Source organism: Coffea eugenioides, chromosome 9, assembly GCF_003713205.1.
Source record: "Coffea eugenioides isolate CCC68of chromosome 9, Ceug_1.0, whole genome shotgun sequence".
In the NCBI taxonomy this organism is placed as follows: Eukaryota; Viridiplantae; Streptophyta; class Magnoliopsida; order Gentianales; family Rubiaceae; genus Coffea; species Coffea eugenioides.
In genome coordinates, this window is record NC_040043.1 from 11,317,318 (window position 1) to 11,343,503 (window position 26,186).

The following is a 26,186-nucleotide window of genomic DNA, read 5'->3' on the forward strand; positions in this document are numbered from 1 at the left end:
TACCGATGTCATCAGTTACACTACCTCTTCTCACTACCAACTGCTAGAAGTTTGGTGTAACTAGAAACGATGAGAATAAGTGAGTGTGAAGAGATGAAAGAAGTCTTCACAAACGAAAGTGGAGAAGATGGAATCATAGCCTACAAGCATGAGTTCCCCAAACTTAAAAAGATGATACTTGACAGACTGCCTTGTCTTGCTAATTTCTGCAAAGGGTTTAAAAATTTTGTGTTTCCTCAATTGTTTCTTCTGAACATTGAAGATACGCCAAAGCAACTATAGTCTACTAGAAGATACGCCAAAGCAACTATACGTCAAAAGTTCCCAATTCAAGAAGAAAAGGTTCACTTCAAAGCAACTATAGTCTACTAGACCAAAGGTACGTCACCATTTTCTACCTGAATATGTTATCATTCAATCTGTCAAGTCTTTTCTTGTTCTATTACGCATGCAGCTTTGGAGTTAGTTGGTTCAAACATTCAAATAAAGATGATCGATTTGTCTAGCTTAGAATCTCAATTCGTGAATAAAGCTGAAAATGTTACCCTAGTAATCACAATATAGATATTTCAGCTTGAAAGCAAGATTTGAATCATTGGATGTTTGAAAGAAGAAATGAGAGCACCTGCCATGCAATATGCTAAATATGGATAAAATATTGGAGAAATGTGGCAGTCATACTTCTGTTTTCAGTTCTGGTTATGTTGGTGCCTTGCATAATCTCAAGAATTACCTTTCATTTGCCTAACAGATTCCTTGCAGAACATTACAATTATTAGTCCATTTAAATTATATTAGTGGTTGGATCAAGACTCTTGAATTCTTTGGCTTGATGCTTGTGCTTTCAACCACCAAACCAAATCTTGAAGTTAAAGAGCACTGGTGGCTGCAATTTAACAGGTGAAGGTTGGATTTATGGCCATTGCAAGCAGATGTCAATATTTCAACAATATCAGTATGATACCCGTCCCCGCAATGAAGGGTCATGGACAAATCTACCATTCTATGCATTGGCATTCAGTTGTCCAATAAAAAAGAGTTAATAACTGATCTTTATTTAGTTTGAATAACTTGAATGTAACCGAAAAATAGGACTTTGTGTCTGCGTGTGAAAATAACTGAGGCTTAACTGCATAATCTACTCTTTGATCAGATAAAAAAACTAACAAACTTCTTTGTGATTGGCAGAGAGTAGTTTAGTGCCTGGATGGAAGGTTGAAGAATCTCAGTTTGCTTCATTGGGTGATGATATAGCCACTGGAGCAATTGGTATTCAGAAGAAGAGTTCCTCTGTATAATTGGGAACCTTGGTTCCGATCGAATCTAATATATGTTATGTATGGCTTTTTTATGAGTACAACTGTATAAAATATTCAAAACATGGTGTATTCAAATACTATAAGGATTGCTACAACACACTTTTATTAAAACTAGCAAAAAGCACGTGCGATGCACATATACAGTTAAGAAAATTATTTTAAAAACCAAATTAACAATTTTCTAGTAATTAAGCAAGTGTTCTTATTGGGCATGAGTAATAATTGCCATAAGATAGAAGATAGTTGAGTTGGTTATAATTAATTAGATTGAATCTAAACTAACGTTTGTGTTTTCTTTTCTCGTGAAAATAGCACAAAACATTCCTAATATTTTGCCAAATGAATTTTAACATATTTCATATTTAAATTGCTAAATTTGTGTCTCTTACAAAACAAATGAGTCAATTTAGATTTACGCTCCAATTCTGACCACCTTCTAAAGGGGAAAAGTATAAGGTTTTAGGATCTAATTGAAAAAATTTTCAACCAAATAGTTTTTTTTTTTTTGGCAGGCATGATGATCTTAAGTCTAAAATTTTTTTTTTGTGAACCCATAACTATCCTATTGTTAGTCCTATAAATTGATTAGAGTCAATACTTTTAATAGCATTGGAAACTTATATATAATGATATCCAACTTTTAATAACTTTTAACCTACCTCTGATAGGATTGTCCCTGATCTAAAAAAAGCCTGTTGAGCCTAATATTTAATTGAGTTAGACAAAACTTTGGCCTGAATATTAGGCTCAAATCAAGTATAAACCGATTTTGAACCTTTTTAAGCTTAGATCCGATTAAGGCCTGACCCGTATATAAGTATTATGTTATGTATTTAATTATGGGTTTGGATGGAGTTTGATTTGATCCCTAAGCTCATATAAAATATGAGCTCAACTTAAGCCTTCTAATTTGGGCTTGAAAACCGAAAGCCCTATTAATTGTGAGCCAAGTTCAGACTTGCCAAAATCCACCTCACAAAACCCGATTGACAGATCTGATTACTAATGCGAATATGTTTAGAAACTTTTTGAGATCTAAGATTAGAACCATAGTTATTAAATCCAGTCCGGTCCGACGGTCAAACCGGTCAAATCGGTGACCTGATCATTGGACCGGGCCGTGTTTCAAATCAGATCATTTGAGCAAGGGGACTGTTGACTAGTGAATGATCCGGCGGTCCGACTGGATTAACTCGAAAACCCGGCCGATTTTGTCCTTGAATTCGGTTTTGTGAAAAAATTTTATTGCCTTTGTTGGAGTTTGAACCTTGAACCTTTGCCCAACACTACAACATACTTACCACCAGGCTACTTTGAAATATGCTAATAAACTACCTTTATTATAATATATAAATGTTTTTTCAATTCTACCTTTTTTTTCTCCAAAACAAATATATTGGAATCTTTTAATAAAAATTTATTACCTATCAAACTCTATAAGTTATAAAATAGATTTCAAAAATATCATATTATATAATTCAATTTAAAGACAAATATTATTTTAATAATTTTTTACACTTAAAATTCATAAATAAATTAGATAATTACACTAAATATTGATAAAATTTTACACTTGAAGTTTTGTGTATTACTAAATAACTTTATATTTGATTGATTCTTATATGAATTAATTATTTTATAGCAAATTAAATTAAATGAGCTTTTGCTATGGCATTATTTATTACAATTTATATCATATATCTTATATTAAAAATTATGAAATATAATATTTAAATATATTTAGTGACCCATCGGTTCAACTATTCACCCACCGGTTGAACCAGTAACCCATTGACCCACCTCCTTCGCCGGGTTCCTTCCCGGGTTGGGTTTAATAACTATGATTAGAACTACATTATAACACAAACACAAATCTTCAATTATCTTTTCTTCTCTAAGCTGCAATTGCTAATTGTATCCACTATGAACTTGAGAAAACTTCTATCGGAATTTCTACAAGGTAATAATTGCAATAATAACATTATGTGTGGCATTTTTCTCCTAGTTTCCATTTTGAAATTGGAAAGCTTTTCTGTATGTTTTTTTTTTTTGAAGAGAAGCATTTCTATATGTTATTGATAATAACTATAGCCTTGTACTTTAAAAATTAAGTTAAAATGGAAACTTTTGCTTGAGTTATAGACTGCAACAGTGAAAATGAGCTTAAAGAAAGTTATTTGTGGTTAAATTCTCATAAATAATAATAAATTACACGTGATTATACAGATAAAGAATGCTATAATTTAGGTAACTCAAGAATAATAATATTTCTCTAATACAAAGAGCAATTTAAACTCAAATACATATCTACATACAATACAAAACTAATAGACAATCATATGTCTGATCAATCACTTACATATTGGGGATATTATTAAATGGTACCATCTTTTTTTTTCCCATTTTTAGACCATCTTCATGAAACTCTTTGAACACAGTTATGAATACAGTCATTTTAACTACATCAATACTTCCTACTTGTTTCCTTCAGCTGTACAGAGGGATAATATTAATGAATTAACTACTTAATTATATTTTCCAAGACAACATTGATGAATAGAGCTACTATGCATTGGTTTATCACCACCACATGGTTAACTTAGCAATGAATGAAGATAAAAATAGACACCTTAAACAATTTTATTAAAATAATAATTTTTGAAGAATTTTTCTAACGGGTATCCAATGAGCACTCGCTAAAATATTTAAACTATACCTAAGTTCCCCTATGAATACCTCTTAACCAATAAATTCTTTTTTTATGTTATACCTCTTAGCAATAGATAGCAATAGATTTATCACTTCACTTAGACTTGCCAAATTTAGACCAGATTATACGGCTAACTCCTATTGGAATACTTTGTTCTAAATATACATAACAGGAGCCGTTGAACTCCTATAGATAGTCAAGCATAAAATATATACCTACCAAATCGATAAACAAAGATCAATTAAAAATAAATTACAATGCAATGATGTTGTATTAGTCCTGCCATGGCATAGTATTATGCTCCGCCAAGGTTTCTCATAGTGAAGGCATAAATTTTTTACTTAGTGGAATGTGTTCTCGGATCATAACTATGGAAGCATTCATTTTGTTTCCAATTATCGTAAGTTGAAATCATAAACAATTACATTGATTTGTTCTATGGACAGGAGTATCATTGTGGTGAATTAAAGTGCTAATATCAGAGGAAGTGGCATCTTTATAGCTTCATCTAAGAAAGTGGATTTCAATTGTCAACACGGATTGCCCCATATCTCTGTTTATTTTATTCCTATGACTATATGAAATTGTATTTCGGATAAGATCATTTTAAATATTACCTTTTTTCTTTTTTTTTGATGTCATTGTTCGGGGATAGTTATGCTGATTTAATTGGCTCTTGTAGAGCTTGATTGGGGTTTGATTCAGCCAAATTTGATATGTTAAGATTCAAGATTAAGAATTCATATTTTGATAGGAGAGTAAGACTATATTATTTCACTATGTTGATTAAATATGACAATTTTGTCCTCTATAGTTAAGCTATTATCATAATTAGTGCGAGTATATTAGGAAGATCAAAAAAAGTAAGAAACACCAAAACGTAAATCATTCAAAACACTATGGGCTGGAGAATAACTAGTAAATGATACCTAAGAGCATCTCCAGTGGAGTGTCATGGGAGGTATAATCCCATGACATGAACTCATTACACGGCCACCCGTTGTGGCCGTGTTCGTGTAATGAGCATTACATGCATCATTCTGTTGATGCATGTAATGTTACTGAAAAAAAAATGGTGGGCCATTTCGGAGCAACAAATAAATTTGGTTAGGCATGGACAACGGCTAAAGTTTGATGCATCAAGTTAAATTTGCAATTTTTCAACGGTCATATTTTGGTTCTCTCTATATAAAACACGCAAGAAAACCCTTTTTTTTCATATTTCACTATCATACTCTATTATTTCTCTTACTCGCTCACTCATTTTCCTCAACCTCTTTGCACAATTTTTTAAAATTTCATTATGTTATTATTTATATTTTATTTGATTTAAATTATGTAATATTATGTTATGGAGTTCAATTAATTACATAAAGAATTATTAATTAAGTATGGATTATTATGATATTTTCACATTTGAGGTATCACATATTTGTTTAATAATTACATAATTATTTTCAAAAAATAACAATACATTATTTTTAAGAGATAGGAAAAAGATATATTGTTCAAACTCAAAAATTAATAATATTATTTTTTAGAAAATAAAAAATCCAAAAGGTAAAAAATTTAATGAAAGGTAATAATTATTTTTTAAAAATAATTATTATTTTTTAAAATTTACTTTATTTATTTATGGGATATGAGTTGTGCATTATTGAAATAAATATTTGATTTGATTGTGGACCCATACTATTATATCGTGTGGAATGTAATACATTATGAGTGAGAGTATAATAAAAGAGGAGATAGTGAAATGCTCATGTAGCCTGCGGATTACACTAATTCACTGTGGATGCCCTAAGCCATAGTTTGATATAAACTGGAAGGGCAAATTATCCAATTGGCCCTTGAACTCTTTGTCTAGGTAAAAATAAGCCCTTCATCTATTTTTTACTGATTTTAAGCCCTCGAACTTGTAAAATTGGGCACTTGTGACCCTTTTAGCCAGTTTCTCCGGTTTTGCAACCGGAAGGCCAATTCACATGAATGTTATTGTACTTCTTCAAAGGGCATTTTTGTCACAGCTTTGGCAAGTTTCAACTTTCGACAGATCGAAGCAGAAAAATTCATCACTTCCGGCCAAGTCGTAATTTCACCACTTCAAATCCCATCCCGACCTCGGACTCCCCTACCCATTACCGTAATTTCAGCTCTCTACTTCCTCATCGGCGTTGCCGGAATCAGCTTCTTTCTCCTCGCCGTCCTTCACCCTAGGCCCGCTCCTATCTTCCGCTGTGGTCTCATTCAGGACACTTTCAGAGCCTTCTATTCTCTTTCCAGCACTTGGCGACTCGGAGGAGGAGACTCTGGCATCGGAAATGCCACTGGCACGGAGCGGCGGAAGCTTCTTGGGTTCGTCGGAATTCAGACGGGGTTTTCCTCGTCAGATCGCCGAGAAGCCTTGAGGAGTACTTGGCTCCCTTCTAAGCCTGAGGGTCTTCTTAGGTGTTTCCAATCGGTTCTTCTTTCCTTTTTTCTTTTTGTATGCATTGACCTTGAACTGGTTCAATTGAGCTGTTTTTCTGACGTAATCTAGTTTGCTGGGAGAAAAAATTTATAAACTAATCAAGAGGACAAAAGACTGGTCTAATCACTCTATAATCATGCGTCTCTACTTTGTCAAAAGAGGCAAAAGAATCTGGCTTTCGGTTGGTTACAAACCGTAGGATTTCCTATTATTGCCATCCCACTACTCATCTCCTATTTCCATGGCCGCAAAATTGAAAGGCCAAATACCAAGCTAGTATTGATGAAATATCCTCTATTCATTGCCGCCGCCGTCATCGGCCTCCTGACCAGCATAGGCGACTACTTGTACGCCTACGGAATGGCTCGACTCCCTGTTTCGACCTCTTCCATCATCATTGCTTCACAGCTTGCTTTCACAGCTGTCTTTGCTTTCCTTCTTGTCCAGCAGAAGTTTGCTGCATATTCAGTCAACGCCATTGTTTTGCTGGCCGTGGGAGCTAGGGTTCTGGCTATGCACACCAGTAGTGACCAGCCCAAGGGTGAGTCCACCAAGATGTATGTTTTGGGGTTCCTCATGACGCTTGCAGCCGCGGCTTTGTACGGCTTGATTTTGCCGGTGGTGCAGCTGATGTATCTCAAGACAAAGCAAGGTCAAAATCGGATGAGGGTCAGGTTGAGAAAGCGGCGGCGGCGAGGGTTTTGCAGAGGGAATGACGAGGAGTTGTTCCCTTTTTGCTTAGAAGATGTGGACAAAAATGCCCTTTGAAGAAGCACAATGGCATTCGTGTGAATTGGCCTTCCGATTGCAAAACCGGAGAAACTGGCTAAAAAGGTCACGGGTGCCCAATTTTACAAGTTCGAGGGCTTAAAGTCAGCAAAAAATAGATGAGGGGCTTAGTTTTACCTAGACAAAGAGTTCAAGGGCCAATTGGATAATTTGCCCTAAACTGGAATGTAAGTACAATTCCTATTTATGCAATTGATCTCGTTTTGCACAACAGGGCTCAAATATCCGTCCACACATAGTAGCTTTTTGCCCTTTCTCTTTTAAAATTGTTTAATATAAAAGAAGAAAGGATAATTTCAGAAACCTCCCTCAAAATTTTTGACAAATATCCATCCACACACGCACACGTGTGTGTCTATATATATATATGTGTGTGTGTGTGTGTATATATCTATATCTTAATAAGCAAGTGAAGTAAAAGTTGCTTTTTCTTTACCATGCTAGACTCGACTTTTAAGACTTATTAATGATTTTTTTGTCAACATCAACAATCTATTCTACTTTCATACAATGGGAAGAAGGGGAGGGTTCAACTAGATTTATATTAGACTTATACAAAAACTGAAGGTGACTGTCCAGACTAGACAAATGAGGAATCCAATTGGACTTGTATGAGGTTTTATATACACAACTGAGTTCAACTAGACTTGTATTAGAGTTATATATAGAACTGAAGGTGAGCACCCAGATTTGACAAATGAAGAATCCAATCGGACTTGTATAGGATTTATATACAACTGAAGGTGAACCTCCAGACAAGTGCACTATTACACTCTTTAAATTTTTTGACAAAAGGAAGAATTGCGCCTCCCCTTAATTCACTAGGTGGAATTTGAAATATGGACCTAAAGTACAGGAGAGCTCTAAAAGTCTTGTCGCTGACCTTGATCCAATAGTTAAAACTTGTTGATATTTACCTCAAGATAACTTGGTCACGTATGTGGTCTTATGTTGGTTGGCTCGGAAAATATGCTTTTGGCTTACTTGGATCTTGAAAACTCATAAGCTTCCCCTCAAAAAATTTTCTTGTTTGTCTGAGTTGATAAGTAGTCAGAAATTCTTTTCATCTATCAAAATGAATATATGCAAAAAAAAAAAAAAAAAACTTGACCAGGTTAATGTGCAATACTATTGGATTTTAGTTAAAAGGTGCTTAAAGGAAACTAGTTATTATACATAAAATTATCATATAATTAGGCATACTCAATCAAATTAATTATTCCTCTTCTAGTCTTTTCTTCAATCTAATTTTAATTTTTTATTAAACACACTTTGAACCCCTTTCAACAAGCCCCATAGCAATTTCAAGCAATTTTTGGAGAGAAGGTGATAGTGTGATACTGCAAAACAACACATATGCCAATTTCAGCAAATGGGGCAGTACACTAGGGATGGCAACGGGGCGGGGTTGGGGCGGGGGACCCCTCCCCCGTCCCCCGCCCCGTTGCCTATTAGTTCCCCCCGTCCCCCGCCCCGTCCCCCGCCTCCTGCTCCCCCGCCCCGCCCCGCCCCCGCCCCGCCTTGCCCCGCTTCCCTCGCGGGTGCCCCCGCGGGGTTAATAAAATTTTATTATATAATTTTATTATAATTACATTTTAATAAATAATCAAGTACTAAAATATTAACACATCACCAAATTATTATTCATTGTAATTTTACAATTGAAACTCATAAAAACAATCAAACATAAGTTATTTGAATACAATCCAATATGATGAAATAAATATAACTAAAATAGTCAAGTTTTCACTTTTAGTACAAATGCAATCACTAATTCATTATTGTGTTTGTGCTTTTTTTTGAGAAAAAAGTGTTATTCTATTAAGTGTAATTAGAAATTTAGTATAAATGTATTAGTAAATTTAGTATAACTAATTAATAAATTCTATTAGTAGACATGTAGAATTATTCATATAATTGATAATATCAATTATATTACATAAACTAATATACATTATATAATACATCTAACTAATAATATCATTATCATAAGTTTATAACTAATTAACTTACATATTATATATAATTATATATATACTTTTTTTTGTTTTTGCGGGGGGCGGGGCGGGGGATGGGGCGGGGGTATACTCCCCCGCCCCCCGCCCCGTTTCTAAGCGGGGGGAAAAAATTCCCCCCCGCCCCAACCCCCGCCCCGAGAGCCCCCCGCGCGGGCACCCGCCCCCATTGCCATCCCTACAGTACACCATATTGTACTCACCTTCACATGCACATGCCAATTTCAAATGCCCCTCTAGATACCTTCCCTCCTAGATGAGTCATGTCAATTTTAATTTTGAACTCAGGTTCCAATTTCCCCCCGTCAAAAATACATTTATCTCATCCCACAAAAATAACCCCCACCCCGAAAAGAAAAAGAAAAAAAAAAAAAAGAATCCTCAACTATTCTTCCATAAAATCCGGCAATTCTTCCTCGCCCATAGCAGCTCTTCCTCGCCTTGGATTCTCCTGCTGATCAAGAACCTCTTGAAGATTAATTTCCTGCAAGATCGACGACCATCCATGATCTGCATTCAGCCAATCGCCGTACTGATAATCCCCCATATCATCCACTTCTGACTCTCTAGCATGGAAACATTTCTCCACTCTATGCCCGATTCGACCACAGAAGTAACAGAATTTGGGAAGCCGTTCATACTTCAAGAAAGCAAATGATTCAACTGCTTGGGATGGTAGCCTAATCTTCAACTCCTTTCTTATTGGTTCCATAGTGTTCACCAGTGCTCGTACTCGAAAAAACCTCGCCCCACCTTGAACTTTCTCCCTAATCTGAACCACTGAACAACCATTGAAGATTCCACCAATCATCAACCCGACTTCTTTAGTGTAATGTTGCCTAGGAAGACCAGTAACATGAATCCAGAAATGTGTCCGATGAAATTCCTCGTCAATAACATCTTTGCCAAATCTCCATCTATGAAGTTTCAGGAGGTTATTTCCAAACCTCCAACTGCTTTGACTGAAAACCCTGTTGAGATCTTGTCTATACTTGAAGAAAAATTGGCACACGCCATCATTGAATCTTCGAACCGCAAGACCATCCTTGTTGCAGGCCTTGATCATTGTGTTTCTTAGCCCTTCAACGGTTACATTCACAGCCACATTTTTCTTGTCTGAGAACAGGCTCCCGTAGCAGCTATTCTTGAGCTCCGTTAGAGATCTAAGGTTGCCTGATTCTTGCTTTGTTAGTTGAGAGCTATCTTCATCAGTTAAACAGAGTGAGGCCATCTTTTGCAGGATTTCATTTTCCATGGTTCCTCAAATTGCAGCTCCGGTTCAGATTTTTGATAACAAGTTTTGGGAGAAAAATGTGTTTGAAAGTCTGAGACCCTAGGAAACTAGCGGGAGAATGCTGGCCAAGAGATGTTAAAACGTGGAACAATACCTTTGGTAGGTGCTACAATGGACGAGGAAGCTCCAAGGACTGCTAAGCATTTTTGTTCTCGTTATTATTTTTTTTTTTTGTGGGGGTTTGGTGGGGGATGGGGGTTGGGGGTGGGGTTGTTACAACACACGTTCGTTTGTTAAACCCAAAAAATAAAAAGTTCCACAGTCTCATCTAAGTGCAATATATTTTAGAAGTGTGAAATTAGTTACTTATGTTTTCATAATATACACAGCCATGTTGCAACCATTTTTTTTTAGGGTAAAACAAAATTTCTTTCATTTAACTCATAGATTTCAGCTTTGATTAATGAAAGAGGGAAATCATCCCACTAGATAGTTCCACATTCCAAACCAAGAGAGAGTTTTACTAAAACATAGATAGGCAAATTTCAACTTCTACAACATGGAAGATTTTACATTTTTAAAAGGTTTTACAAAACATCCTGAGCTTGTCTAACAAATTGCCAAAATCAGAAAAATTCACCTCATCAAAATTCATTTTCTGAACAATAATTCAATCTTGAATGATTAAAATTCATCTAGGTAAATTTTGAATGATTAAAATTCATCTAAGGCAAATGCTACTTTTTAATGATTAAAAAGTGTTACATCCAAATTCAATTTTGAATGATTAAAATTCATCTCGGTAAAATGCTAGTTTTTTTTTTATGTAAAGTAATTTACCCTATGAAAACCTTGTCAAGGCCTATCAGCTGCACCCATTCGGCTATTCCCTCTACCTAATCTTCTGTACCTGAGTTCTCCCTACACTTCTTTCTTTAGGTTTTTTGATACTGATTGTACAAAATGATTAAATGAGTGACCTTGAAAATTAAATAACTTTAATTCGCTCCTCGGTCTAAAGTTACGAATTGATAAATAAGAAGCCCTATTAATTGCCGCACCTATGCAACAAATTTTGCCCGGTGATGTCTGCTAATCTGTAGAACACATTTTCTAAAAACAAGAATTTTTTTTTTTGGCTATATCTAATTAACAACAGATAAATTACATGAGAAGAAAGAATGCCACATGCAATACAAAAAAAAAAAAAAAAAAAAAAAGGTCTAAGGCAAAAGACTTTACCTAGTTTTGAGATTGACAAAGACAAATCAAAAGAAAATCCCCTCCCCACAAAGAAAAATAAGAAAAGGTGAAACAAGACAGAAGGACAACCAAGCAGGATACGCCCCTAATGCAGCCTAGTTAGCTCTTCCACTCTTTTCATAAGTTCCTCCACTGGAACATTCATTGCCTTCGAAATCTCCTCCATCCTATTTCGACTAAGATCAAGGAATGATTCTATAAGATCTCCATCCAAGAAATTTTTTGATTCCACCGTTTTCTTCTCATTGCAGAATGATCTCCACTGTTCATGACTCAAACCTCCCACACCCTTTATCACCTTCCTCAAGGTTGCCTGCAGCTTCTCCAGGAAGGTGTACTGCTCAAGAGGAAGAGACGCGATTACGCCAATAACACCATTAACTGTCCCAAAAATGACCGTCGGAATCTGCCCAACATCAGAATCTGGCAATCGCATGACAAGAGAACCATGACGGAACCGATTGACAAATTCACCCAGGTGGTATTCACCAGCCACCTCAAGACGACCACGCTCCTCATCAGTAGCGCCTTCACTATTTTTCCGCACAGTGAAGAGATTGAAGTTGTTCTCTGCACCTAGGTAGATGTCATCATCAAGAATCTCAACTGCTGACATCCAGTTCGCGTTATAGTCACGAGCTCGCTCCTCAATAGCACCCTCCTCATGCTAAAATGTGGAACCAAATCAAGAACATCGTCATTATAGAACTATATAAAATCCACTAGAGAGTCAAACAACATGTAACTGAACACCCATGTGGGATAGACAAATATTCACCAAAAAGGCCTTTAACAGGACACTTCTCTCACCTTGTAAATTAACAGTGAGATTGATTTCATCAGATCACCTACGACAATAAAATCTCCACGAGTTTGTACATAAAGGGCAAGGATGTGACCATGATGTCCACATTCCGACTGCAGTTCATGGGTACCATCATCTCGGAGCATCCATTTATACAACTGTATCTTCTGATTAATAGCAGCAAGCAGTTTCCCATTAAAAGCATTCAGGGAGTACACAGCTCCCTTAGTCTCTTTCTCAGCAATTAGCTGGAGTTTTCCATCTTCAACAATGAAGACAAGGATCCGGCCCTGCAATGATTCAAAAAAGAAACATAGCACGAGATCAAATATCAAAAAATCAGGAGGGGGAAAAAAACTTTTTTAACTGTAAGCGACAGACTAGTAATGGAAAATCAAATCCCTCACTAAAACACATTGAAATTCTAACAATCATGAAAGCATAAGAAGGCAAAACGATGCTTTGATTTCTGATCAAGATCTTGGTTTTCAAATACAAATCAATAGAAACCTTGTATAGGCACTGGTTTCACAGAAAACCCTAAAGTTCCACAAAAAGAACTCAAAAAGGAAAAAATTTCAATCAATCATGAAAATCTTGACTTAGAAATCACTGGTTAATACCAATATTTAGAAGCCAAACCAAAACTAGAGTTCTAATTAAGTAAAAAAAAGAAAAAAAACATTGTGCTGAGTAACTAAACCAAGTAGAAATTAAACTACGCCAAAATCTCAAACTTAGAAAGAGAATAAAAAACAACCAGCCCCATCTGGCAGAAAAGGACGAGCTATTTCACTATGTGAAATGAAACTCAAACCTTCGCCACAAGAAGGCAATAAAAAACTAACAGGGAAAAAAGAGAAGAACAAATAGGTTGATGCAGAGAACTAACCTTGGTTGGTTCATTCTCCTCTGGCATTACATATGCAGTGCCAACGCAATAGTAAACATTGCTATCATCAGAAAAGGAGCAGCTAAGTATTGAACAAGCATACTCATACTGGTCAAGTGGATAAGAAGATATAAACTCAAAAGTTTGGTCATCTATCAAGCGTACAAAATGCATTTCTGCATCTTCTGTACTTGACTGATTGTACTTTAAACTACATATAGCAAAGGTCCTGGTCTGCTCCTGATGACATATGCGACGAGCATGCTCTCCAAGTTGGATGGTGCGAATGTGAAGTTTTTGAATGTCATCTATAGTACCAATTGTTAGCTCACCTTCTCTTGCAATTGCAAGACTGTTACACAAAAGACTGAGTCAATGAAATTCTTAATTGGACAAAATGATAGATAGTCTTTCACCAAAATAGAAAAATTATTTCCGATCGCTAAAAGAACTTCATGGTGCACCACAGCAGGAATGGAAATTTTAGTTCATTGAAAAGAACTAATAAGTCTCTGTAAAATCACATTATATAATTAAAACATATGTCTCAATATAGGGATACACAATAAGCATATCACTAAAGAACACCAAGTTTCAATTAACCGCAAGTTTATCTTAAGTGCATGCAGTATATAAAATAAAAGAGAAATTGAAATCGACCATCCTCCAAAATACAGAACAATATTCATCAGAAAAGGTACAGAAAACTGTAAGCAACATCTTTCCAACTTTAATAGCCCATAAAACCAACAGAGAATCCATAGTTCATTGTCTCCCCAGATGAATACTCTCTTGTTCCTAAGAAGTCTCAGTCCTTCCCACGACGATTCATACACAAGCATTAAAAATGTCTTATTCAAATAAGCCCTCTTCAGTATGAATGGAAGATCTTAAAAAGCTGAACACACTTAGTACTAAAATAAAAAATAGGCAGCATTCTTCATTGAAATATCTATACTATTTGCCCAACCAGATTTACATCCCTGAGAACCTGCCCTAACATACCCCACCCATCCCTTTCAAAATAGTGTAAAACTGATCTACGATACTACCAAGACCTGATTCCTACTTCTAACTGAATATAGAAATAACAAGAACATTAACAAGCAATTTATTAATCAATTTAAAAAATTTGCACATTAGGTTGCCACATACATGCCAATTGGCAACAAAACATTTTCACGACAGAGATGAAATATTCAAACACAAACCTGTCAGGAAAAGCTGCAGAGTTGAAAGGACACATGTAACTGACTTCCCTTAGGTTCACATTGCTGTACAATAGTTTCTTGTTGCTGCTGTAAATTACAGTTGGCCTATCAGAAGCAGCAAAGACATGTGTTGCATTCTTTGATGAGAAAGTGCGAAGTGTTATGGGTTGCGTTCCAAGAGAGACCTTTTTCCGATCTGTTAACTCGCCAGTATTCATGTTCAGGACAAAATTTAACAGATGACCATCTCCAAGGGCACATAGCAAGTAAGATACCTAAATGACACCAACAAAAGCTACTTTAAACAGATACAGGGGAAAAATGAATTAATAAATAGTTACTGACACAGAATAATGCAGCTACAATTTTAAGTATGGCAAACTATTGCATAATTAAGCAAGGATTCAATTACAATGCCACATCACACATAATGGAACATCGTATCATTTCATACTTTGTCAAGCTAATGAACTACTTTGGATTCTTTGACAAATACAAGCAACCCACAAATTGTTATAGACACGCAAGACAAATAGAAAAGACAAAATCAAGAGGGAAAAAAACAAAAGGAACATACCCCCTCAAAGGAACAGAGAAGAACAGAGCGAGGAATTATCTCTCCTCCCAAATGCTCCTTGGTAATCAGATTTAAGTCAGGAAGGGAAAAAGTTCTGACACTTATATCAGTCCACATTCCAACTGCAGCTATGTGACTATGATTTGGATTTTCACCAATTGGATTTATGTCCAGGCATGAAATATCATACTCTAGCTGAGCATGCTTTACTTCAGTCAGCACTCCATCACCAATTTCCAAGTACACTAAATGACCACCGCCAGTAGCCAATAAAACCTGTTAAGAGCAGGTACAACAATATTAACCAAACAATGATAAAAAGCAAATCAAATTGGATTATAAGAACCACAGCTAACAAAAGATATTGAAAACTGAAAGAAAAACTATCAATAAATTCTTATCTCTACCATCTAAAAACATCTTGATCACGTCTCTACAATACCAACTTTCATAAGTAGTTCTTTCGTTCATTTATTTCTGAAATTCAAAAGCAGTCTCCTGAGAAACTTCTGATTCAACATCACAGAAAAAGAGCCATGTTTGATGCTGAGGCATATAACTACTAAGCTAAAGTTAACTTTCTCAACAAAATACATTTCCATCCTTGAAAGCTAAAATGACAAGAGTGAGATACATATACCAATCAAAATGCAGCTGAAGTTACTATGCTCGCCAAACTCATGGCAGCATATATCTTGTCATCATAATAGTTCTTGAGATTTTATTTGTGTTCAGTATACGGCTTTGAAGATTGTGGCAAGGTAAAATAACCAAAAAGTTGGTGGCCATTCTTTCCCCTTGCTCTTTAGGTTAGGGGTGATGGTAAATTTGGGTATTCCTATGAGTATCTGCAAGTTGGGCACTTCTGAGATATGTCTTGAATGTCTAAGGAACTAGGCAAAAAGTCCTGCTATGGTTTCTCAAAGAGATCTATGAGCAGAATTATAAGCCAATGCCACCTCTCTATAAATTCTAAAAATTTACAGGGCTTTTGAAGTTGGCCTTGGAGATCAACCTAGAGTGCTTGCCAATCCTTTCATCAGCTGTAGAGGGTATCAAAAGAGAATGAAGCTCATCCTCTTCATCATAAATGATCCACTTGCCCCTATATGGCCTGGACCATTAGGGAAATCCCAATTCATTGGGCCTTTCGATACAATCAAATAGAAAGTCCCAAGGGTGCCATATTCTAGGAGCCCAAACTATGTAATTGAATAAATCCTCCTCTATCTATTGCGGGTCCAGGACTCCTTCCCCCTCCCCCTCTTCAAACTTCGATTATAGAGAAATCTCTGGTCAAGGATAGAACGAGATCCACTCTGCATCATATCTAAGGGATTCTTTGGTTCGGGCCAAAGAAGCAATGTCACTTGATCATTATCAAACTGACTGCAATCTTTTTCTGTCCGTGAATATCCCACCAGAGCGCCTTCTACTTCTAATAGGCCATGAACTATATCCGAATTGTTCTCAATGAGTCCATAAGAAGTGATCCCATTTTTTTCATCAACCTTAGGTGGAGGGAGGGAAAGATAGGTGTTTTATTGATTAGTCTAGCTCAAATGCAAGGTTTAACAGTTTATAGACTGGTGGAAGTGCATCTGCAGAGCCTGCAAAAGCGGTTGATACTACAGTTATTGGCTAATTAATGTCTCAACGTTTATTTTTATACCGAGGAATTGTTTCACGAAGTGATATGCATCAAGCTATCAAATGAATGCTAGAGTTCAATCACGGAATCATCAAATTTGATCATCAAAAAGACAAATTAAACAAACAAGGTTGGTTCTCAGCTATTTACATTTTCCAACTAATATTTACTTTTGCAGATTCAGTAGATTTAGATTCCTTTATGACCGTATGCACACAATAAAATTAAAAAGAATCTCTTGTGGTTCCTAACTTTAAAAGATAGGATGCACCATTAAGAATACTTACTATCTTTTCCAATTGGAAAATGCCCACATGTTCTACCTGAACAACAAGCTAATCCTAAAACTTGACAACTGGAACTCTAGCCTCTCTATCAAGGATCACAGAAGTATCAAGCGAGAGTTATGATCTAAAGTGCAAACAAGAAAAGGTGTCCATGTTCAACCTGAGTGGCATTAGCGGTTGCAACATTCACTGAGAATCCAGCAGGAGCAAACCATTCATGTCGCAATTCTCTAGAGGTGGAGCTCACCAATCTTACTGAAGTCGAAGTCACCTGCAACATTCACTAAAAGAATTGAACATCTCAAAACCATATCAGACCCACTATATAATTCAAATCCAAAGAGACCCAACAATGACTGAGGAGACTCTTCATGAAACCCACTATACATAATGCTGTCCATACCCCCTGCACCCCCTGGCGGGTGGGCACATGGTAGAAAATTAATCGTGCTGACAAGACAGAAACATATGCAAACTGCCCCAACATTTGCACGAAGAATGGGATGACTTCAGCATGGACATGATAGTAATGAAGTTTTACTACAGTCACTTCTCTGGTTCTGTGAGACATTCATAAAGCATGATAGTACAAACATGAAATCAACATTCTGAAAACAGTTATACTGAAAGATATTGAGTTCTATCAACCAAGAGTCTAATTAAAAAGCATTGTACAGCTGGAAAGATGATATAGGGCAGTGTCATACCTGCACAAGTTGATTGAATACAGCATCATGGCAAAACAAAGTCTGAGCTTCAGAACAAAAACCTTCTATCTCAGTTTCCTCCAACTCATCCTCAAGATTCATTGCCAAAATACGTGTCTCACTAATAAAGCTGACAACAAGGAAAGTGTCATAAGGATCATCAGTAGCTGACCTCAGTGACCACATTCCTTTGATGCCTTGGAGTTCCACAGATGCCTACAAGTGAAAAAAGATGTACCACAGCTTTAACAAAACAACAAAATGATATCCCTCAGGGATTCAAGTTTATTTAGACATGCCAAACCTGTTCATTAATTCCAATGCCATTTCGAACTATTCGAAGGGAACCATCTTTGTAGGCTCCTGAGCAAGTTACAACCTGGCCCTGACCTTGCCTCTCTAAATCAACCACACAGAAGTCGACAATTGGCCCCAAGTTGACATATCTTTCTAAAACTTCTACATAAGAACCTTTTGGATCAGGCTGAAGATTTAGCTTTATGAGCTGAATTGAAATCACACAACTTCATGTCAGGTTCATCTCCATAAATAAGGAAAAATTTGTGAAACTCAGGACAAGAGATTCTAAAAAGATGAGTCCCAAGGGCCAATTGCTGTTCATGGGCATATACATTAGAGACAACATTGACAATAGCAACTAACTAAGCTAACATGAAGATGAAGTCGATTAATATGACACAAGATTATTATTCATATCAACTTTCTATACCAAGGAATTGATAGACTTACTTTGACTGGTATACTTTCTTACCAAATAAAATGCAAAAGGGAAACTTACTTTTTTTTCTTGGACTATGTTAACCTTTCACAGAAACCAAAAATACGTGTTTGACTTCCATAGACACAGAAACATTTTGAAAAAGTTGAAGAATACAGCAAGCAAGAACTTGGAGAGGAAAAACCTGTGGTTGCATAAAAAATCAAAGGCTATAAACTAGAGTACTGCACAGTTCATTTTCCTTCTATCAAATTCATGGAGTAAGTACGTTCAATTGATTATATTCCCTAGAACAATGCAAGAATTTTATCCAGTTTTTCAAACTTCCAAGTGAAAATCCGCATGAGAAGCATACCTGTGAATCTCCATAGCTTGACCCAATGTATACAAAGGCATTGTCAAGATATGAGATTGTTGATGCAATAGAAGTTTCCCCCAGCAGCTCAATTTTGAGTCCAGTAACTCTATTTACAGATGAACAATAGAAATCCTTCAGACAACTAAAATGGATGTTCAGCACAAGGAGAAAGCCTCTCATTCCACAAATGAGCTAACACCCAGATATCATTTGCTAATCAAGTGCTAAAAACGAAAGACTGGATGGAAGGATAACACTCACTTCTCTTTCTCATGATTTATCACCAAGAGGTGGAGTAGACCATTATGATCTCCAAGTAGGTATCGAGAACCATCAGCATCAACCCTTCCATAGGCTCTTGTAATTGACTTGAGAAAAATAACCAAAAAAATTAAAACTAAGAACTGAAAATGTAATTGTGATTAGTGAATGGTAAAGATTTTGAAAACACTGTGTCTTTTGTTTCATCCCCTAGGAAGGGTTTCTGCAGGATAGAAAGCATGATATGATTAAGCAGTTAGTGTTGACAACTCACAGGTCTAATAGGGATTGCTTTAAAAGCAGTGGCACTACAATACACTATAGTTTCTTCACCAATAATTAGAACCCCACAAAGAGGAGGAGGTACAGGTATTAGCAAATCAGCTCCATTATCGAGATTGTTCTGAGACCATGGTCCCTCAACAAAATCTTTATCCTTCAAAGCCACTTCGTAAGTTTTGATATGACGAGCATCCTTATTATCCTGCCAATAATATCAGGACAAACACCAAGTTTAAACATCTAAAGCACATAATTATACTTACAATAGAAAATATTATGAGACTCCACAACATGCATAGATAGAGAGACAGAGAGAGAGAGAGAGATGAGGGCAGACATCTGAATCTTGGACTATAACTGAAAGAACTTCCATTAGCAGTTTGTATGGTTTCATGAAAGGCCAGATATAACACATTGCTGGCACATGCATCAAATATTAATCAACCAAATTATGAAAATCATACTATATACACAGAAAAAACAGAAAATCATATGATTATAGGTAATCAAGCAAGAAAAATTCGTCTCTTTATCGCACAAAGACTACAAAACTTGCATAGAGAAGTTTTGGGTGCATTGAGAATAGCAATGAGAAATTTGTTGCAAAAGCAAAAACAAAACCTGGTACAGAACAACTATCGTAGGCTTTGCGCAACCGTAAAGAAATTTGATATCCAAAACTTGAAGCTCTTCAAGCCTGGAAGCCATAAAAAACAAAATAAAAAAGAAAAAAAAAAGCCAGTTTAGGGACACGAATTAGTGCATGCTATGATTAATTGGCTATGTATTAAGAAACAAACAGGAACCACTGAACCACACAATACATGATTTATCAAATGTATACGTATACTTGCAGCACTTCAACTGACTAGTATTTAGTTTCACAGGTAAGTTAACTAACACAAATAGAGGAATACAGGAACATCAAGTAAGCTATAACTGGCTTTAAACAAAAACAGTATCACTTTGGTTAAAAACATTGATAGGGTGCCAAATATGTGGCAACACAAGGGCAGATTTTGCAATCTAAAATTACGCCTATTCTTTCTAAAACGTCGATTACATTATGAAAGTATTCACATTCTTGACAGGGTCCCATATCCCTATATTGGTACTCATTGCCAAACACATCAGAATCTTGATACGACACAGATTTCATCCTGCTGCATCTAAGTAAATGGGTTCAAGAAAGTCAAGTCAAAAATCTCTGGCAACTATTCCATCTCACATGGGATATCTCCTCATCCCATCATGAAGTAATGAGTGCAAAGTGCGAGGTCAACCAATTAAACAACAACATAACATATGCAATCATCAAGCAGAAATGCAAACTCGAAAAAGTCAACTGTCATAGAAACTTTCGAATCATAGTAGCAATTATCTTCCATCAACTGAATTTCAAGAGATAAATCTAAAGGTTATCAAGATTCTAGCAAAACCTAATTCATAGAAAAATGTTTTTGCACCAAGCAGACTATCCTCTGAGAATAACATTTGGCATCCAAAGGAAAATATGGACAATACTAAAACTCAGACGGATGCAAGATTAAAACTACCCAATAACTCCACTCTTTAAAGACAATACTTACAAGCTAGACCCTGCAAGTATCTCCACATCTGTTTATACAAGTCACTCGTTTAAGAGATCTGTTAATAATAATCATAGAACTAGGGGCAAAAAATGTCCAACTCCAAAAGGCATTTCTTTTGACCTTTTGATATAAGAAAAAAAATTTAATCAATATCCACCAAGAAGGTGTTACATATGCACGTTGGCACACTCAAAAAACACCATATCCAATTAGGAGACTATTTTGATTCATTTGCCACTTAGACTACATTTTCACCACAAGTCAACTGAGAAGCACAATATTCTCTTTCCATTACCCAGTGCTGGTTTCTTATTTGTTTTTCTAGTTTGCTAGTACGAGTTTTCCTCTTTTATCTTCAGGGAAGGACTAAAACTATTATGCAAACTTGGCTCTGAAAAACTTTTGAGCATCTTCTTGGTTACTCCAAAGAAGAAGAAAAGTAACATCACCCAAGGAGAAGCAAAGTTCCTCCAGTATCTCCTACAAGTAAAAGGGCACCATGAACAATTTCAGACAAAAATCTGGGATCACCCAGTAGCTTGCCATGTTTGAAAAATCTGTATTACTAGTTATGATATCCATAACCAGAAAAAAGCTAAGAAAGTTAGATCTATCACGGTGCAGAAATTATCACATCTAGTCTATTATCAACCAACTCCATATACGTAAGTCTGACATCTAGAAATAGTAAAGAAAATTGGAGAATACCTTATATTAAATGCTTCCTTGAGTTGGCCTTTGTTATCAAATGGAATAACCTGGCAACAAATAAAACAGTTGCCCACTACATCAGAGATCAAGATAGTGACGGCATCCATTTGAGTAATAAGAGTACCAAACAAGAGATAGAAATAAATCACTGGGAAGTATTATAATAATAAATTAGTGCACTATTCAAGATTACCTTAAATAATCCATCATACAAATGAAGCCCAATCAATCTGCAATCTGGGTCAATTATGCCGATCTGCAAAAACAAGATAACAATTCACATCGGAATTGGAAGCTTTCACCAAATATATATATGAAGACAGCGTCAAGTGCAAGTGAACTACTTTATGGGCAAGTAGTAGAGTACCTGACCATTGTCAGTGGGACGGCCTATTCGATCAGAAACATCCCCCATCGCTCTATTAAAACATCAGTCATTATGATTATATTACAGCACAACAGAACATGAGATATGATAGGATGCATTTGACTATGAAGTGTTACTTCTCAAGGAATCAAAATTATTGCTATTCAAAATCGACATTTCATGTGGAGAATTCCTATAAGAATTACATATTCTTTTGTTTAGATCAGATTATCAAGCACAGAAATAACAGAGATATTAATGATACAACCAAATTTAGCTATCTGACCTAGTAACTACTTCAGCAGCCTCAGGATCCCATTGAAGAACACAAAATTTATATCTTTCTGTTGCTATGAACAGAAGATCATGTGTTTCACCCTGTCAGTGCAAGAAGACAATACATGTAAGATTGATACACGTCTGACTTACATAAATGCTTAACAAAATTCAAGTCAAAAACTCACATGTGGTCGAAACAGCTCAAGTGTTGCAATTCTGCCATATACTGGCACATCCAACATAGGCTGCAGATAGACAAAATTAAACTCAGTTCCACCAAAATTTCCTAGGATTCTGAAGATTTTTAAATCACAAATTACAAAGCACATAACGCAAAATACCACATTGACAAACAACCGTCATATCTACTTACAGAAAATTTACTACGTAATCAAGTACCAGGGTCCAAATTTGCGGCAATCTCCCCACATCTATGCTCCCAAATTTGATAAATCATAAACCTAAATATACACCTAAACCTATACTTGTACCCATATTTTCTGAGTGTCGTTCTTTCGACAATTAATGCACATAAATATTGTAAATGTACATAAACATACAATTCCATGAGATTCTAGGTGATGCTAAATTTTTTAAATAACTCATTGTAGGCCTCTTAAATTGTCAGGGAAGCACAGCAGACTTGTGTTACCTTTCTGAAAGGATTCATTATGAATCTTTAACATTTAATGAAAAAGATGCTATACAAGGAAGAAGGTTAACTTCTTCACAAACACAAATATGTAACAACTTGTAAATCTCATAAAAATAAAAATAAAAAACCCCACCTGTAAACCTTGAGGAGTGAGCAAATGAATCTCGATTCTTGTGCATTTCCTGAGAACATGTGGTAACATAAATAAAGTATTTGAGCAACAAATAACAAAAAGAAACATGGATCCCACTACTTAAAGACTTTCAACTGACTATTACTGGATAGGAGAGTACACTCAATTGGTTCAAAAATAATCCCGTTCAAAAGTCAGAACAAATGCCCAAATAATGTATAGCCCAAAGTTTAGCCATTTTCTGATTTTGACCATCAAGCACACACGCTTTTTCACAAATTTTCACGTACCAATTCACAATTCACCTGTATGCCGAATTAAAAAGAATTGACTGAAAACAAGCAAAAATGCAAACTTACAAATCAAAGAAAAAAAAATCCCGACCAACAACAAAATTTTAGGTAGGAAAAGAATCATAATTATAACGTCTCTTCACTTATACAATTAAAATGCCATAATTCAAGTATGAGAAATTAAAAAAAAAATTTGCAGAAACACAAAACAGCTAAAAATAAATAGGAGTCAATAAACTAACGAAAAATTCTTCATTTCTTTAATTACTGGGAAAAAATAGAGGCATAAAAAAGCTTACGCAATTATGAGATTGAGCTCCTGAGGACCGGTGAAATTGCCGACGCACGAGTGCGTTACATTGGTCGGCTTGTGCGCCGTCACCACATAGTTCCATATACTCATCTCTCTATCTCTCTATATCTCTCGCGCTGGAGATTTCCACTTTTCTTCTTAGTCTTCTTCTTTTTACTTTCTTAATCCAAAACCCTAACTTAATTCCTGCCCACTCTTTCTCTCTCTGGTATTTTATTATTATTAGATGTACAAAATTACAAATGGGAGTAACTATTCACTTTCCAGTGTGTGTAGTCATAGACTGAAGGTTTTCGTCTGGAGAGGTGAAAACGAAAGTAAATAAGGTGGGTGCTGATTTTATTATTTAGTAACATCTGAGGTCGCTGATGGCGGATTAGGGAGAAAAGGAAAAGATGGACAAGTTTCTAGACCACACCCCGATAAAACGACACCGTTATGAAGAAATTTTGTCCATCTTTTAAAAAAATAAAAAAATTTGCCGGGGTCATGTGGAGGGGGTGGTTTGGGAAGCCACTAGTTTCAGAATCGTAAGAGAGCTTATGCAAATGGCGGCTAGCATTGTTTTGAAAATCGGATTAGACTGGTCAGTTCGACCGATCAGACTAGGAATTGATCATAACTCCGCTTCGATTCATATCTCGGGTTGATTAGAGTTAAAAATCGATAAAAACCGTTTGAACTCGGTGATTTTTGTATTTTTGCCTATTAAATTAATATATATATATGTAAAAGAATAGATGTTCCTTAACCTTAAAGACTAATTATTAAATGCCACATCCACTCACTTTCTTCACGGTTTTTTCCTCTTATCAAGTTTGTATTTCTATTTTCTATTTTCCTGATTTCCTCCAAACTCCAAACTTCTTTTTTTTTAAGTTGCAATCTTTAAATCCCAAAAACTTGAATTAAAAATTTTAATTCACAATGTCTAATTCCCATGGACGCGAATTTTGTATAATTTTATAATATTGTGGTATTTTTGGGTTGGATTTAAGATTATTTTTTGGTAGATACAATTGAGATTGAAATAAAATTTATTTATTGCAACTTATAATTTAAAATTTTTATTTGTGAAAATCCAAGTCCTTTGAAAATATTAAACTTTTCATCATATAAAGTATTAAATTAGTCCATTGTATGTCTTATTTTATACATATATATATTTATATAAATTATTTTTAAAAAAATTATTGAACTGGGGTTAAATCGGTCCAACCGGTTAAATCTCGACCCGAATACCTCACCGATTCAATTAATGGTCCGAGTTACAAAACATTGGAGGCAATCAATAGGGGCTTAGACAAACATTCGATCTCGAGTTCGATTAACTTCTTCAGTATCTTAAGAGAGCTTATGCCAATGGCGGCAATCAGTAGGGATGTAAACAAATACTCAATCTCGAGTTCAATTAACTTCTTTACCTATGCTTGGGATTAACTCGAGATAATATAGGAGTTTAATTTCAGCTGGATCTCACCCATAATAACCTAAACTAGGTTGAGCTTGATTTGAAACTTGAGCTCAAGTTCCATACATATAGGATTTTATTGGATCCTAGGAGAAGAACACCGCGCAAATGTGCGGTGTGGATTTCACATATGCCTAGAAAATGCCCAGATATTTAAATAGATATAGTATGTGCTATAGTCAAATATAATAAATTGTATATGTGATTATGTGCTTAAAATTTTACTGAGCAGCTGAAATAATCAAAGTACGTAGTAAGGAAATGTGCGTAGATAAAAGTTTCAGCATAAGATAAAGTAGGAAAAAAATTGGATAGGAAATGGGTCGAGGCAACAGATAATAAAGATAATCAAAAATTTTCATCTTTACAAGTATCAGAAGCAAGACACACAAAAAAGGAGAAACATGGCTAGTACACTTGTTAGGAAAATAGAATGAATGAAAAGATAGGCAACAAGCTGGCTATCCCTAATTTTCTTTGACAATTTGCAAATTGAGTATATTATGGTGCATAGGAGCTTGATTCAGCATCATGAAATACTGTGCTGGTATATAAGGAAAGAAGGCTACATGAATTCATTAGAACTCTAACCATCCGAATAAACATGAAAGGTGTAATACCACGAAAATATTTTCTCAACTCCGTTATCATCAAAGATTAAAACTGTAAAGATTGTCTTTGATTTGGGAATAAATACAATGATTTCATTATGTTGCAATACATGCTCAAGGATGAAACTTCTCCAATTCTTTTGAGCTTTTTTCCTTTGACACCAATTTTGGTAGCTTTGTTTCCTGTCTTG

The 26,186-nt window shown here is 35.6% G+C and overlaps 1 protein-coding gene across 1 annotated transcript; it reads right to left on the minus strand.

The window, feature by feature from the left end:
- Positions 1-11,586: 11,586 nt before the first annotated feature.
- LOC113782841 (DNA damage-binding protein 1) lies at positions 11,587-24,222 on the minus strand. Its single transcript, XM_027328774.1, has 19 exons — positions 23,900-24,222; positions 23,308-23,356; positions 22,705-22,764; positions 22,527-22,618; positions 22,241-22,292; positions 22,067-22,129; positions 21,871-21,920; positions 20,192-20,267; positions 19,563-19,772; positions 19,289-19,395; positions 19,025-19,133; positions 18,235-18,435; positions 17,931-18,146; positions 17,384-17,494; positions 15,286-15,561; positions 14,709-14,983; positions 13,498-13,849; positions 12,611-12,895; positions 11,587-12,467 (listed from the first exon to the last, which is right to left on the minus strand). Exons 1-19 carry the CDS (start codon positions 24,001-24,003, stop codon positions 11,886-11,888), a joined length of 3,270 nt encoding a protein of 1,089 aa, XP_027184575.1. The 5' UTR covers positions 24,004-24,222; the 3' UTR covers positions 11,587-11,885.
- Between the last annotated feature and the right edge of the window lie 1,964 nt (positions 24,223-26,186).

Bases quoted from the DNA above. Each gene is read 5' to 3' on its own strand.
- LOC113782841 (XM_027328774.1), bottom strand. From the start codon at position 24,003: ATGAGTATATGGAACTATGTGGTGACGGCGCACAAGCCGACCAATGTA. The intron at 21,921-22,066 runs GTAATCTTGAAT...ATTTGTTGCCAG, and splicing joins TGTATGATGGATTATTTAAG to GTTATTCCATTTGATAACAA. The intron at 15,562-17,383 runs GTTGAACATGGA...TGCTCTTAACAG, and splicing joins CAACCGCTAATGCCACTCAG to GTTTTATTGGCTACTGGCGG.